The sequence below is a fragment of the Pan troglodytes genome, chromosome 9 (assembly GCF_028858775.2).
Source record: "Pan troglodytes isolate AG18354 chromosome 9, NHGRI_mPanTro3-v2.0_pri, whole genome shotgun sequence".
NCBI lineage: Eukaryota > Metazoa > Chordata > Mammalia > Primates > Hominidae > Pan > Pan troglodytes.
Window position 1 is genome coordinate 117171903 of NC_072407.2, and position 16545 is coordinate 117188447.

Genomic DNA, 16545 nt, shown 5'->3' on the forward strand with positions numbered 1-16545 from the left:
TTGCAGTTGGCATAGAAATGATGACAGTCTATATGCAAAGAAATTAATTAAGTCACGTGTTAGAGCAGATTGAAATTATTTCAGTTTTACCTTTGGGTTCAATGTAGCATTTTCAAATCCTCATTGGCACTCTGTAATATGGCAGTACAATATTTCAATAAAATAATCCTTCATTTTTCTAGCAAAAATAAGAATTCTATGTATACTATATAAAATGAATGCATTGAATAAATGGCTTCTGAAGAGTTTCTATGTAACTGCAACTCTACGCCCTCAGAGTAAGATACCAGGGTACTCACACTGTACTTCTAGATACCGCTGGGTCTGCAGGTTTCCAGTGACCGCAGGGTGCTCCACCTGGCAGATCACTGGGACCCCATCATCCTCCTTGTGCACCTTCAGCATCAGCTGACTGGTCACAGTGTACATGTCTGACCACTCTTCCACCTCTGATTTGCCTGGGGAACAGAAAATGTACCAAGACACCAGAGTTGGGTGAATTTCCATCAGTTTGTTTTTATGTCCTCCCCTCTGTCCTCTAACCCCAACATTGCTATTTTAACAAATATGATGGCAGTTACTTGGGATGAGAGTAACTTGTGGATAGTTACCTGATAAAGTGTTTATTTCCTTAATTTATGACTTTTCAACCGGGCAGCATAGTATTTAAGATATATTTCAAGTCCAAATACCATACACTATTTTTACTGAAATATATTATGTATGGTTTTTCTATCTTAAAACCTCCCAGAAAAAGACAGCTGAAAGTTGAAACATTCTGACATCTGGCTGCTCAAGGTATTCAGGAGGAGAAAAAGAAAAATGTTTTTCACCCCTACAACCATCTGAACTTGAAATATTGACTAGGCTGTCATGCCATTTAGAAATTCTAGGATATTATCCAAATCCCCTAAGTAATTCAACAAGCAGTAGAGTTACAAACAACCCCCTTTGCCTACTCCCATCATCAACAATTAAGAGAGAAAGTAACTAAATGGATTTACATAATTGAAATTGTAATTGAAATGTTTAAACTCTGAGACTTTTGGAAGACCGCAAAAATGCAGTGGCAGTGGGCTAGAGCAAAGTAAGATACAGGGCTTGGGGCCAGATGGGAGACACATCCAAGAACACCCAGAAAAGGAGGGAGGAGGCTTCCGGATGGAATGAATAGGCCAAGGCAGTCCCTTCCTGAACTCAGCACTCCCAGGAACATGGCACACCATTAACTTTCTTTTAATGTTTTGTACTTATCGGTACACATTTAATGGCTGAATTCACTTAGACAGAAAAGCAGAGAGGAAATGAGAAACTCCTTCCTTCCAAAACCATACCTAGGAAGTAGGAGATTAAAACAGAACAAGCTTCTTGAAACTTAAGCTGTTATATATAGATTTATCTGCTTCCAGATATAGATTTCTATATCCTCTTTCTAAAAGGGCTGATTCTTTTCTTTCTCATGCTCTTTATTTATTTAACAAGCACATATACAGCACTTACTTTGGCCCAAGTATTAGCTAAATACTTTACAACTATTCCCTCTTTTCATCTTCATAAAAATTCCATAAAGTATGTAATACGATTAACCCTATTTTAGAGGAAACTGAAGCATGCCACTAGCATTTCTGTCAAACAATTAGAGGAGTTCAGCCCCTAAGACCTTTGTGCAGGGTACTACCTGCAGGGTAACTTTGAAAAGGAAGGAATCTCAATGCAGAAATACATGCGGAATTTAAGATAACTGGCAAAAAATGGTCAAATAGGGTATAGGCTGTCTCCTTTATCTGATGCAACACCTGAGGTGCCAGGTATTTGAGGATCCAGGACCCGAACCCGGGATGGCCCAGTACAGAGGTAAAGATGATCAGAATGGGGCTAAAGGAGCTGCCTTGTACTGTCATCACAAAATCACAGCCTGCATAAGAACAGACTGGTGAATTGGGCAACTGAATCACAAATTTCACAAGAAAGGTGGTCCCTGTAAATTCACAATTAAGATGAAACTGTTAGTCCACTTAGTGCAACCACTCTTGTAGGAAAGCATATAGTCAACACAGTTGATAGTGCAATAGACGTCAGAATGACTTGGAATTTACCATACGAAAGACTGTTAAACATTTTTTAAAATGTATACCCTGAAAATGTGGGGTTCTGGTCCCCTCTAGGTCTCTGCAAAAGACAGGGTAAAAGCAATTAGAATTGAAGGTACAGACAGAGACAGCCTGAGCTCAGGAGACAGCCCTCATGAAAATTTTTCCTAGCCTAAAGAGTTCTAGTTTACAGTTTTAGTTCTTTCTGGGCATCTGAGTAGAGCGACAGCTATCACCATGAACCCTCAAACAGCAGAATGAGGACATGGATTAGAAGAATAAAATGCTTTTATGCTTTGGCCTCAGACATATTTAGTAATTGATTATAAACCATATCTAAATGAATACTTTGGTTTCATGGGCATGTTTTGTATTTCTCCATGATTTTCACAAAGGCATATCTGCTAGAATCAGCTAACTACTTCAGTGTGTGGCAATCTGCAGCTTACCTTTTAGCTCTGTGTTCCCTTTGAACCACCTGATAGTCGTGGCTGGCTTGCTGGCCATAGCAGTGCAGTTGACTTCAATCTCCTCACCTTCCACCGCAGTGTCTTTCTGGATATCGATCATCAGATTACGTGGTGGGACTACAAATTAAACATATGTGCTTTATAAACACAGAATGCATTTTTGCATTGTTGCTATCAAAAAGGAGAAAAACAGTAGACATTCCTGATGGGAATTTAAATCATCACAAGAGGCGAAAAAGAAATACAAAGTAATCATCAAATAAAGTGAGTTATGCAAAATCAGTTAATTTAGAATTTCTATCCTAAATTTATGTTATAAAATAACCAGTGTGGCTGAGCATGATGGCTATTTGTAATCCCAGAACTTTGGGAGGCCGAGGCGGGCAGATCACCTGAGGTCAGGACTTTGATATCAGCCTGACCAACATGGAGAAACCCCATCTCTATTAAAAATACAAAATTATCCGGGCGCGGCGGCACATGCCTGTAATCCCAGCTACTTGGGAGGCTGAGGCAGGAGAATCGCTTGAACCTGGGAGGTGGAGGTTACAGTGAGCCGAGATCGTGCCATTGCATGCCAGCCTGGGCAACAAGAGCGAAACTCCGTCTCAATAATAATAATAATAATAATAATAACAACAACAACCACCACCACCACCACCAATGTCTCACTCTTATCACTGAGCACATTATATCAATATAGATATTAGTCACCAGTCATTCAAAAATTAACCAGAAAGTAGATATAAAAGGGGAGTACATGCTATGGAAATGATCATCCTTACCAGGAAACCCCAGAAAGCAGTATTTCTCCTTGAACTCAACTCTTGAATTTCAATCTTCAAATGAAAGATTCCAAAGTCAACGGAGCAAAGATAAAAATCTTTGAGTCCCTTAAAAGAATCACTCACCATAAAATGCACAGAAAAATTGTGTCTCAAACCAGTTCCATGTAATCAAATAATTCATAGAGATCCAGAATGTAATCATAACCTCTGATGGATAATGTAGTAATAAAGTCCTTTGGATATGAAGATGCAGTAATATAAGAAATGCCAATTAGTTTGCAGCAATTTTCCATATTCTGAATTCCAGTGCTCCAGATTTTGGAAACCAAAGACGAAAGAGACTCTTAAGTGCTTATAAGTAGATTTACATATCAGAATTACAACCACCCTTCTGTAAGCATATTAAACATATGTGTGATAAAATGGTCAAAATAACGGATTGGGAAGTTAAAGTACTGACTATCAAATCAAGAGTATGTAGTGTGATAGTGATGGTGATGGTGACAATGATGATGATGATGATAAAATATGTTATCTTTTATGAAACTGAGTTGACAGTAAAATTTCATATGCAACCTTACCTCAGGACTGAGCCTGTTGAAATAAAAATCAGTAAGAATACTGAATTCAGTACAGTGAATCTAAGAATATATGTCCTGACCACCATGAATAAGCAAAGACAGTTCCGAGACTTATGATTAATAAGTTTCTCAACTCAGAAGAGAAACAAGAAATTAAATATGTATAAACATGCCATCTGATGATCAAGTTGAATAATAAATCTCTGATACTGCTTCAATAAATTATGGGATTAAACCAAGTATTTGGGATTTCCAACTGTTCTAGTCCACAATGTGAAAATTCTGCCCACAGGAAGACTTTTACACTGAATTGGAGCAGTTGAAAATTCCTATAGAGAATGATAGAAAAGTAAAAGTAAAATGATTTGTTGCACATACTTCCTTAGCAAGATAGTGTTTGGTGGTGGTGGTGGCGGGGGGTGTAATGAGCAGAGCCAAAGGATCCCTCTTCTTTGTTTCCCGTGTACAAGGAAAACAACATATTTGCTCAAATGGAAGTGTTGCTAATATGATATGGCCCAAATGAGTAGTTAAACATGGCAAAGAACTACCCTAGTTTACATTTTAAGAAAAAATAAACAAAAAGATAATCTAACATCTAATTTAGAGTTTCACATCTGCTAGCATTTTATGAGACACAGAAAGGCTTTAACAAAAGAAATGGAATGACTTCAACTAGCTGTATCTTTCACATAGTTCATCCATGCTAGATGACAGTCACGTAGGTTATAGATTTTCATCATACATACCTAGATGGTTGATAGGGGATACACAGAGAGACTAGATGTTTAGGACTAATAAATACTACTGCATTCTGAGTGCAGTATTATAGGAATATTTTTTACATGCTATTGTTAGATCAAATGTCAGAGGAAAAGCCTAAAGAAAATAAGACCTTAAAGAGTGGTATAAGAAAAAATGAAAACAACTAAGGTGTAACAAATATAGGAGTGTCTTCTCAACTAAGGAAGGAATGAAAGTAAAAAAAAAAAATACCTTTCAAGGTCCAGGAAAAAATAGGAGTGATGAAAATAATTTTTCATGTTGAAATATGCAGTGGTTCCTAATGAGAACTGTAATGGAGCAATGTAACTGATGGGATAGGAACTTAGGAAGGTGGCTCTCTTAGTATGTGACAAAGAGGGCAAATGACTAAAGCCACTGGCAACCCGGGAAATCCCTAGGGAATGGGACAGATCAGATCCCACTTTATCTGTATAACTTTGGGAGAAACACTTTGATGCTCCCTCTGTGGAAACACGGGAATCTTCTTGATGCGACAGTCCAGCAGTTGTTAAAAGACTCCTCTATGTATCTCTGTTGAGTCTTAGTGGAATTTAGCCTCAAACATACTCAGATAGTTGTTTCCTGTGTTTCTGGATACCTTTCCTTTATTCTCTGAGTTTTCATGCTGAGCCTGGAAACCCCTTGTCTCTGTTTACCCCAAGCTTCTCCTAACCTTCACTACCTCGTTCATCTTCAATGATATTTCTCAGTGGAAAGTCTTTATTGCCTCCATTTGGTTCATAAAGATGAGGGTGTGTTCCTTCCACATTATCAATAACGTCTGCTGGTCCAAAGTAAGGAAATGAAAAGGGACAGGTACAGATAAGGATCGAGGAAAATTCACCAATGTCTCCTCCAGATTTCGTTTGGGGGCTGAGATCCTGACAGGCAGCTAGGTCCCCATCTGGATTATTTGTTGTTTGGCATTATCCAAACAACTGCAACAGATAAATTCTACTCTGTAACTCTTCAGAGTGAGTCCTGAACCAGTGCTAGTTCCTAGGATTATATGCCCAAAGCGCTGACATCATCTTCAACTTTAAGGCTAAGGTAAAAATGTGGAAAACTTCAGAAGCATTAGAAAATGTGCCCAGGTTTGTAGTGGCTCACGCCTGTAATGCCAGCACTTTGGGAGGCTGAGGTGGGTGGATCACCTGGGGTCAGGAGTTTGAGACCAGCCTGGCCAACATGGTGAAACCCTGTCTCTACCAAAAATACAAAAATTAGCCAGGTGAGGTGGCGGGCACTTGTAGTTCCAGCTACTCAGCAGGCTGAGGGAGGAAAATCACTTGAACTCAGGAGGCGGAGGTTGCAGTGAGTCAAGATCACCCCATTGCACTCCAGCCTGGGCGACACAGGGAGACTCCGTCTCAAAAAAAAAAAAAAAAAAAAAAAAAAAAAAAAAAAAAAAAAAATTTGCCCAGTGTAGAAAAATGAAGGGCTTATTCATTGTTGAGATCACCATCCTGTGAAATCACTGAATGATTTTTTTTTTTCCAAGCCCATAAATAGTTTTCTCAAGATTGTGACCAGTATTTCTGATCTTAGCTAAGGTTAGAAGAAGAAACAGGCATGTATACTGGGAGTTGTTTGGTTTATAAAATAAAATCTGATATTGTGAATCATAATAGTTTATTGATATGTTACAAAGCTGACTTTGCTCAGTTTTTTTTTTTTTTAAGAGCAAGAAAGCTTTCAAAAATATAAATGAGGTGATTTAAATCTGCTTTTCTGAAAAAAAAGGGTTGGACAAGAAAATCTTAAAACTTATTTGGTCTATTAATTCTATCCTGTTTTTCCTTTAGCTTCACAATGTCTACTCTAATACAAAAGGTTAGTAAAGTATAAAAATCCATTTATAAGAAAAATGAATTAAAACTGCTGCTAACCAGAGAATATACTTACGCATGGTCCACTAAACAGGCACATTTAGTAAAAACTGCCTGCAGCCATTAATGAAAATAACCAAAGATATTTCTAAGGAGGTGCATATAGATGAAAACCTGAATGAAAATCACATAGAGGGAAATACTAGAAAACAGTAATGAAATGTCAAGGTTCTTCTTAGCTAACCTCAAATCTATAAGAGTGCTAATTATAAACATTACGCCTACAACATTTAACAAAAATCAGCAATATCAAGATGAGTCACATTAATTACAACAAAAGAGGAGTCTTAAAGCTGATCAGTATGTGAAATCTCACTCTAAGACCCTTTAAAATAATTAGGTTCTCCTGTTCCTGGAATCTTAAGAACGAACACTAATCTTAGAAGGACAGGACTGTGATAATATTAGCTACTATTACCAGTAACTATATTAATCTTAAAGAAGTGTATTCTCTGTCTCATTCATCTCCTCTTATGAATAGTAGTATAAAGAGAGTCCTACGGTATGTTCTGGAGAAAGAAACAAAATCGTCACAAGTGGAAGGAATGAATGAATATCCTTAAAGGCAACAAATGCATACAAAATATCATAGGAGAGTCTTCAGATTTTACATGGATAAGATCATAAGCATAATAGTAACTATAGAATAGCATAGACAACATTAACAAGTACTCGTCTCCATATCTTATAATTATGCTGAAGTTTTTACTGAATGCATCAAATAACTAATAGACACATGCACTAAAATGAGCATCTTCAACCTATCAAGAAGTTTGACAGCTGTGTAAGTATGCATGGAGTCCTTTTCAGAGAACTGCAGATAGCAACAAAGATGCTACTGTCATTCTTCATTCATTGTAATATCTGAAAACTCTAAACCTTACGAGAAAGGTTTGAATATACGAGTATCAGTGGAAATTGTCAGATTTTGGAAAATGAAAGACTCAAACACTGATGACAACAATTTTACTCTGTCAAGGAATCCTAGAGTAAATTAAATGGAAAGAATATTAAGTGAATGAATAATATCTACAGAAAGAATATCTACTACTTTTTATACTTGAAAGTGCTACTTTCAAGTATATTTAAGTTAATACTTCTATAAAATACAAGTAGGAACCTATTACTTCTAGAATAATCAGACCTCCAAAAGGATTACAGGCATAATACCTCTCAAAATTCTAGTGCTGGCACACTGGCTCCCAAGCACATGGTGTATTCGGAGCCAAACTGATCCAAAGCAGTTGTTTTGAGAATAAATGTATCAGGCACCAGAAAATGACAGGCAGTAGTAACTGCTTGCCAATGGCTAGACATACTCCTGAAAACAAAAGATGTGTGCCTTTAGGAAAAAAAAAATTTTTTTTAAACAAAAGCATTCGGTATTTAACTGAAAACAACCTAGACTGGAAGACACAAAGGTTGTAATTTTAAGACAGAATTGTAAGATTTATTCCGAATTCTAAGATTTTTGGTTCTTACTGAGTGCTTTGTAACCTGGGCAAGATGTCTAACGTCTGTTATTATCATTTTACTTCTGTGAAAACAACATATAAATACGTAAAGGTATATGTAGTAAAATACTCTGAAAATTCAAAATGCCATAAATAGATTTTATTTTATGACTGTCACTTTTGTGGAAATGCCATAAACGATGATGAGTCAAAGGGTGGATGAGTGGATGGTCAATTTGAAGTCTATGCTGCTAATGACTTACTCCAATAAGCAAAGAGCATTTTCAAATACTCTGATACAAGCAGACAGACAGAAAACTTCAAATTTATGCTTGCGAATTTGGTACATCTGCAAAATACCAAAATAGTCATCCCACTAAAACCTCCCATGCTTACTATTTCTACAGGTCTAATCTGGATTAAAACCACAATAGTGACAAATATGAATACGTGAAAGCCATCTATCATTAAACACAGACCAGATTAGAAATTGTATGGACTGGTTTTAAACACATCTTTCTAAAATTGATACTCCTCTTGTCAAAAACATATATGTGAGCATTAGGGTTATGTTTTAGCTTAATGAATAAAAAAAATTTCCCTTCTACAGCTGTGTTGAAGTAAAGTAATGAGGCAGCAGCTCAATATGTACATCCATAAATACATATATGTGCACACATACCAAGCAAAAATGTCCTTCATATTTATCTTTCCTCTTTAATCTTCCTATCATTACACTGAAAAGCTGCAGTCTGCCGCCTCAAATAGACTTTGATTCATCATCTTCCCGAAGGTGTAAATCAGAGATCTTGCCTCATGCTATAGTGTATGTCCTTGAAAATTCAGTTTCAAGAATCCAAATCAGCTGGTGTTATGCAGTAGAGTAAGCTTGTCTAAAGGTGACTAATTCAGACCACCTTCAACATAGAAATATCTGCCGACTATATTAAAATTGAACATGGAAACCTGGCTACTAGGATTTTGCTGAAACTCACAATCTGGTGATCATAAATGAAGACAATCAGCTCACTGGAGGTGTACCTAGCAGCCCGTCAACAGTTCTTTGCTTATTATCAGTTAAAGTGCTCTTAACTCTTTTATGTCCAATGACTGCAATTTGTGGCAAAGTATATGTTCATGGAGTATGATTTTTTTACAGCATAATCTAGAGTATAAGCAATAAACAAGGCCGTAAGTCAAGCCAATGAAAAGGAGATCAACAATATTAAAACGAGGATGTAACTCAGAAGGAAAAATCATTACGTGGATTTCATAACTGAGCTCTGCCATGGGGTATAGATTTGGTAGCCCATCTCCCCTTCTCCTGCACACAAGGAAGAAAAAAATCCCGGTAGTTAGAAGTAATAACATTTCATGTGGTGAGTGATTCATTTGAGGGCTCTAAATTCTCTTGATCTTTGCTTCTGAAGCTTGAGGGTTGAAACCCAAGAGCAGGTGGAATCTATAAAGACTGCTGATTGCCATTCCTTACAGCATTTGGTAAAATAGGCTATTTTTAAAATTCAGCAAGATGGGTGGTGATTCTTCCTGAAACAAGTTTGAACAGGAGAATTCACCATTAACCTTTTCCTTGCTGCTGTAAAAGGGCCATCTCTATTCCATTTCCCCGGGTAAGCCCCACATGCATTTCTTACCCAGGACTGTGATGGTGGTGTAACTTTCCTGTGGGGGATCGGTATAGAGCTGGCAAAAGTATCTTCCTTCATCAGAAATTGAGACGTTTGTCAATGATACTTTGAGTTCACTGCTAGAAAAATTCAGCAACTGAAACCTGCTGTCCTTCAAAGCTGTGAAACAAAACAGAGAGTTAGTGATTGTGAGAAGGTGGACGGACAGTTTATTTTCCTTAATTATTTATTACATCTTGCTGTTTCTGATACTTCTTGACTTACTATTTTGGGTGTTTGCAGTAACTTCATGTAGACAAATAACCTTGTCCAAAGGAAACTTACACATATCAGTGTATGTGTGAGTGTGTGTGTATGTGTGCGTGTGCATATATATATACATATGCACACATATATATATATGCACACACACCCAGCTACGCACCCTTCTAACTTGGCACAATTCCAAATGCTGTTTTCAGCACTTATTCATACATGTTTTCAGGTTTTATACTAGAGATAGACAAAAAGAAAACAAAGGGAAAAAGCAGGTCATGAGTCCCCTGAAGCAGGGAGTGCCAGGGCCCCCTAGCCTTTGGGCACTGGAAGTTCAGGGACTAGGGCCTACAGCCTTTTAAAATGCCTCAAAAATTGTAAGTAAGGCCTTCAAAAAACAAAGGTTTCAAATTATGAAACAGAACTAAAAAAGCCTTCATATTAATTACAAAAGCAACATGAAAAATTATTTTAAAAACTTATAATCTAATAGCAAAATAAACCTAATCAACTTGGATGCACCTTAACATATTTGACGTGATTTGAGGTGGAGCTGCCAAAAGTGGATGACCTCGAGCCTACGGAGGCCTTAAACTGGTCCTGTGGTTTCCTAAGTACATTTGGCTTCACAGTATGAAACTGATTAAGCATTAAGCAGGAAATCAAAATCACTGCAAAACTGATACATGTGGGCCTCTTATTTAGTTCAAATGTTCTCTTTCAAAATCCTTTCTTAATTTTGGCAAAGACTAACTTAGTATATGACAAAAATTAACTTTAAGAAAAGAAGCTGGCTTATTTCCTTTTATCTTCCCTCAACCTTTTAAATGTTCCTTAGGTTTATCAACGTTTTCCACAGGTCATGAATGACCCTGAGGTATTGGGGAGGAAGGGGACAAGCAGCTTGGAAGAGACATGCTTCGCTTTGGTTAGGCACCGATGCTCTCCAATAACAGTTTTTGGTTTCTTTTTTTTTTCAAAAGATTTGATTCTTGCTCTTACTAAGCCCTGACACTGATATGAACCATTTCTATTCTATACAAGTCCGTTGCAATTTTGTTTTTTGTGATATTACATTTGGAAAGATTTCAGCATATGGACACTTCTATATGCCAAAGGCTATGATGAGAGAAGACTTGGTTTTATGCTTATAGGCATTTATTGCCTTGGAAACTTCAATCTTCAAACCAAAGGGATTACCTTTCAGAATGCTGTATTTTCCTTGCCTTACCCTGTTGAGTTGTTTGTGTCAGCTAAGTATTTGGGACTCGATTGCAATTCACGTTGAATTACTACAATCAATTTCTATTGCAAAGTAAGACTGCCTTACTTTTAAAAGGGGCCATTCAAGGTTTCTATTAAGTAGAAAGATTATGATTGCCTGTCTCTTCTTCCCTCTAAAGAACTGACTAAACTTTAAGCATCTAACATTAAATTTCAAAAAGGTGGCCTTAGCAATCTCTTTATCAAGACAACATGTAGGTAAAAAAGTTGCCATCTACAACTGTAGAGATGGAAACTTACGCCTGAAGTCCCTGAAATAAATGGTCTGCCTGTTGGGATTCAGTAGCTGAATCACAGAGTCGTCACTCTTATTGACTTGGCAACTGATGGTCGCAACCTCTCCCTCGATCACTGTCACGTCTTTCGTAAACAGATTCTGCCCATCACCTTAAAAAAAGGGAAGAAAAGGTCAGAGGAAAATTTCCATCAATTAAAATGTGATCAGTGGGATCTATTAAAGTGGGAACTAGGCATATTAGAAAATGAACACAAGTAGCAACATTTAGCATGGCTCTAATACCTTTCTTCGTAGTCTACAAAACGAGTCTATTAATCGAAGACAGATCAAGGGACAAAATACAACTAAGCCTGGAATCATCATACTCTCAAAAGCTGTGATACAAAAGGTTTCAGCCTCTAGTACTTTGTACTAGTTGAGTAGTATATTGAGGAGGTATTGGAAAGGTCAGAGTACCAGCTTTTGTGAATGCCGAATCTCTCACAAATGGAGTAGGGAAGATAGACACAGCCAACTTTAGCTTACCTGCCCTTGAGCTAAGCTATTTGGTCAGCCTCACAGAAACTCAAGGAGCCACTTAATAGAAGTAGGTAGGAGGGTTCAATAAATAATCTCGTCTTGTTAGTTGATGTTGACAGTCCCAATGTATAGGCAGTTCATCGTGTGTGAGTGAGTGACTCTTTGGGATCTCGATGAAATCCTGGGAAGGCTTAGGGTTCGGAGTTTGTTACTCTGCTCTCCGAAACTCACACCTTCATGATTCACCCAAAGCCCCAGGCATCTCTGAACTGTCACCCCTATCTGCAAATCACCCCCCACCCCCTGCCAGCCATTTAGAAAATCTCCCTCAGAACATGTCAAAAAGTCGAGGCTTTCAGATTCACTGATATATAAGGATTATCTTCAGATCTGCCCTAGTTTGTTGCTTCTAAGATTAGTGACGGCAGCCTGGGCCACCTCATAAATGTCCTAAATGATCCACCGTACAGGTAGGAGGAGAAGTGAGTTCAACTCAGAACCAAAGGATGAAGTAATTCTCCAGTGTTCAATGTCACACCTGGCATAGTAGGGGATACAGAAGTATATGCTGTCCTAGCCTTTAAGAAGCTGCCACGTGGGTGAAAACCGATACCTTATCCCTACTTACAGAACAAAAAGTGTGGTATAGGCAGTAGATGTAATGGTCAATCGGGAAGGGGAGAGAGAGAGACTGCTTTTTAGCTGTGTGATCTCTGGAAAATTAATTAAAGTCCCTGAGCCAGTTTCCCATCTGAAGAATGGGGATAGTAATTAAAAGCTATCTCACAGGGCTGATGGGGGGATGAAAAAGGATAATAAATATAAAGCATTTAGCTCTGTGTCTAGTTTCTATAAAAGTGAATAAATGGCAGCTGCTGCTATCATCATCGTCATCATAATTTCTCTAGACATCAAATACAAAGATTTATGAAGCCATTATGCATTGGGAGTAGTGTGGATCCAAGAATAAGGCTCCTGCTCTCAAGGACCTCCCTCTGCAGCTGTTTTACACCAACTCGGGGCAGATTATTTGCTCCTTAAAAAAATGTTCCCACATAAAGAAACAAAGGTCAAAGATAAATACTCATCTAAAGAAAATTTGAGACAGTATAAATAGAGATGCAATTAGAATAAATGGAAGGTTTCCACCTGCTATCATATTTCTGTTGAAGGATCCTTTTTTTTTTCTCTTTGCTAGGACACACTGGGAAAGTGTGAGAGGGGTGGCTAAGATGGCTCTAAGCCAAATCCACCTAGAAATAGACCAGCCCCTGGCAGAGGATTAGAAAAGAGGAAACTAAAAGGATAAGGAAAAAAAATCATTAGAGCCACAGATAGACAAAAATTTCTGATGCTTGAGGAGCAGACCAAAATGAAACCCAACCTCGAGCTCTATGATCCAGGGAATTAACCCAGGTGTGAGAATGCAGGCCCACCGGGCTTGCAGTGAGAGGGTAAATTCCCGAAAGCTTGATCCAGCAGTGGAGGCTTAGTATGCCGAACAGTGTTACAGAATAACAACAAAGAGAAAAGTTGATCAGAAAAAAAAAAAAAAAAAAAAAAAAATGAACAGATGCTTATTTTTTCCTTAGTGCATTACTGTGACAAACACAGAATTCAGAACCCAGCTGGAGAAAGTTTATTCCCAGATTGGAGAAAAGAAAAAGGAGAAGAAAATTTCTACCAATCAAGTGAGGTTTTCAAGGTGGTTTTGCTGGCCCTGGCAAAAGTGTGTACAGAAAAGCCACCACTCTCACAGCCTCAGGTAACGCGCAATCTACTAAGAAAATTAAGAAAAAATTTAATTGTGTGATTCAAGGGCTATAACTGTCTTAAGGCATAGGACTTGCTTTGAGTAGACAAGAATACCAAACACGGTCTTACTGGGTTATGGGAGGGATTTCTTCTATCAAAGGAAGTATATTAGCAACATAAATAATCTTCAGTTTACAAAAGGTACATGTGGAAAGGCCTGGTGACGGGCATTAATCCTTTCAACATAAACCAAGGCCTTACAAATCCTGACTACTATCTTGCAGCCACTGGGACTTAAAGCCAGTTGCAATTGAATTATGCTTTAACAGGATAGTTCCTGTGGAAATAACTGTATGCTTTAATTTTAGCTCTTTATTGAAATCCTAAGGCTAGCATATTCTGAGAGTAGAATACTCCACTCATATTAAGGCTACAGAACATGTATATAGGGGATGGGAAAAGAGGCATGTTGTCCATGATTTTGTCTTTTAAGCAATGACAACAATAAAACAGAGTGAGGTTTTGTTTGTTTTCTAGAAACATTCTTAATCACTTATAATTGAGTACTATAAGGCCAGACTATTTTAATGTGTCACTACTGAGTGAATCATTCAGGTAAAATTTTTCCATCTGCAAATGTTTGCCCTTGCTGTGCTCTGGCACATAATGCGCTCTGCAAACCCATGGTGGTATCATCATCATGACTGTATTATTTTCTAAAATTGCGAAGGCTAACCTAAAATCCAGTGTCTCAGAAAATGCCAATTCCTAGCTAGGTTAACATGGTTATAATACTAATGCTAAAAAATTATAAGTGATCATGAAATATTTTGCTGAAAGATATCAAAGGGCCTTGTCTGATGGTGGTGGCCCAAGGATGTCATTCTGTAAATATCACCAATAAATTATATGGGTCAGCTGGACGGCAGTTATGTTACACAGAGCTCCACACTTTAAGGCACCATAAGATGGCTGCAAAGGAATAATAATGACCTATTTATTTGAGGCAAAGGAAGTGAATGACAGTGATGAAAATACGGTATGTATGTCAGTACTCTTAACTGCCTGAAGCCTTTATGTAAAAATAATTTCTGCTCACATCCTCAAATATTTCTTCCAAACAGAAGAGTGCACTGTGACTTGATAAATTTCCCCTTGAAATAGATATCATGACAATTAGGTAGCTACAAAACACAATTTGATGTGTAGCAGAAGGGTACAAACAGGCAACTTTGGTGCCTTTCTTCAAGAATCCATTTTTAAAACCTTTCTGATTTTCTAAAACTCAATTAGCAGATATAATGTCAAGGCAGAAACAGGACATGTTCTGGGCAAAAGAAATCAAATAGGTACAACATACTGTAGCCATTAAATAAGGCTGTTAACAGGAAGGTGATTTATTTTAAGGGTGAAACAATATCTGGCATTTATAGACTAATCGGTGTATATGGGTGAGGTTTAGAAGACAGAATCCAACTGGATTTTTATTTGTATCAGCAACTATATTCCCTATAACTCCCCGATTTGCCAGACGATTCCTAAAAATAAAACTATGGCACTGGAGAGTCCCATTCGCTTACAATCAAGCTTCCTGTAGTAAACTAGAAGTTGTTAGGGCACTCATCACAATGAAGAGAAAGCTTATTGTCTAAAGAAAGATAAAATGTATTTTTATGATTAGTAATGACCATGACAGCAGAGTTGTTGGGGTGGGGGTGCAGCGGGCACATAAATCCCCTACTAATTCAATCTTCAATTAACATAGTTTACAGATGCTTTCCTAAAACCTCATTTTGTTATAAACTCCATTTCAGTGACATTACATAAAACACTTGCCTGGATTGGAATCTATTCAGTCAACAATATGGCCACCGTAGGGAGGTGACAAGGCAAATCTTAAATGAGACATGAGGAAGGGAACAAATGTTTATCCAGGGCTGGGCACTGTGCAGGATGCTTTACATACTTTTCTCTCTCAAACTCCCGGAGTTTTCAGTATCCCCGCTTTAGAGATGAAAAACCTGAGACAGAGAGATTCAAACAAACTGCCTGATGTCATTCAGCTAAGTGGCCAAGCTGGTGCTTGAACCCGGTTCTATCAGATTCTCCGGCCCACACAGCTTGCACTCTTTACCAGCCAGCATCAGGCTTTGATGCCAAGGTTCATACTGGCTCTGCCTTGGAAAATGTACTTGTTTTTAAAGAGGGTTGTTTGCCTATGAGCAACTTCTGATTTTTTTAATTTCCATATTTTATCCAGAACACAATTACACACTTTAAGATGAGAGAGAAACTGTCCTGAATGTAAAAGGCCTTGTTTACTATGCTTCCTTCTTTCAGTGCTCGGCACTCTGCCCCTAGAGAAAGCCTTTATTACCAGTGCATGGCAGCCTTTTGCCAGCACCACAAGCTCTCGCCCCCGCTGCCTGGCTGTTCATCAATAAAGCACTTCATTTACACCGGGGGAGTCTCTCTAGTCAAGACTATAATAAAAGGGCAAGTCATAGTTAAAACAGAATTGAGTTTATACTATGGCAACTACGTAAACTGTTACTGACATAGAGAAGGAGCACCAGCGACTCTTCACAGGGAAGACAGTTTGCCCAGAGAAAGGGCAAATACAGTCCCTTGACCTACTCCTTTAGTAGCAAAATCATATTAGGAAAACTAATCATATTAGGAAAACCTTCTGCTCTATGGAAGACTGAACCTAACATTAAATCAGCACATATTGTCTAAATAGGAGTCAAACCAAAACTATTGATTGTTTAAAAAAAAACATTCTGC

The 16545-nt window shown here is 37.9% G+C and overlaps 1 protein-coding gene across 6 annotated transcripts in view; it reads right to left on the reverse strand.

Annotated features, from left to right (window-relative positions):
- The window catches only part of CADM1 (cell adhesion molecule 1), a 330172-nt gene that overhangs the window by 52458 nt on the left and 261169 nt on the right, over positions 1-16545 (reverse strand). For all 6 annotated transcript variants that reach the window (XM_009424220.5, XM_003952044.5, XM_001151468.6 and 3 more), the window contains exons 2-5: positions 11487-11633; positions 9714-9866; positions 2540-2677; positions 300-458 (exon numbers count right to left, since the gene is read on the reverse strand). In XM_009424220.5, the coding sequence (XP_009422495.1) occupies positions 300-458; positions 2540-2677; positions 9714-9866; positions 11487-11633 (597 nt within the window). The remainder of the gene's footprint in view (positions 1-299; positions 459-2539; positions 2678-9713; positions 9867-11486; positions 11634-16545) is intronic.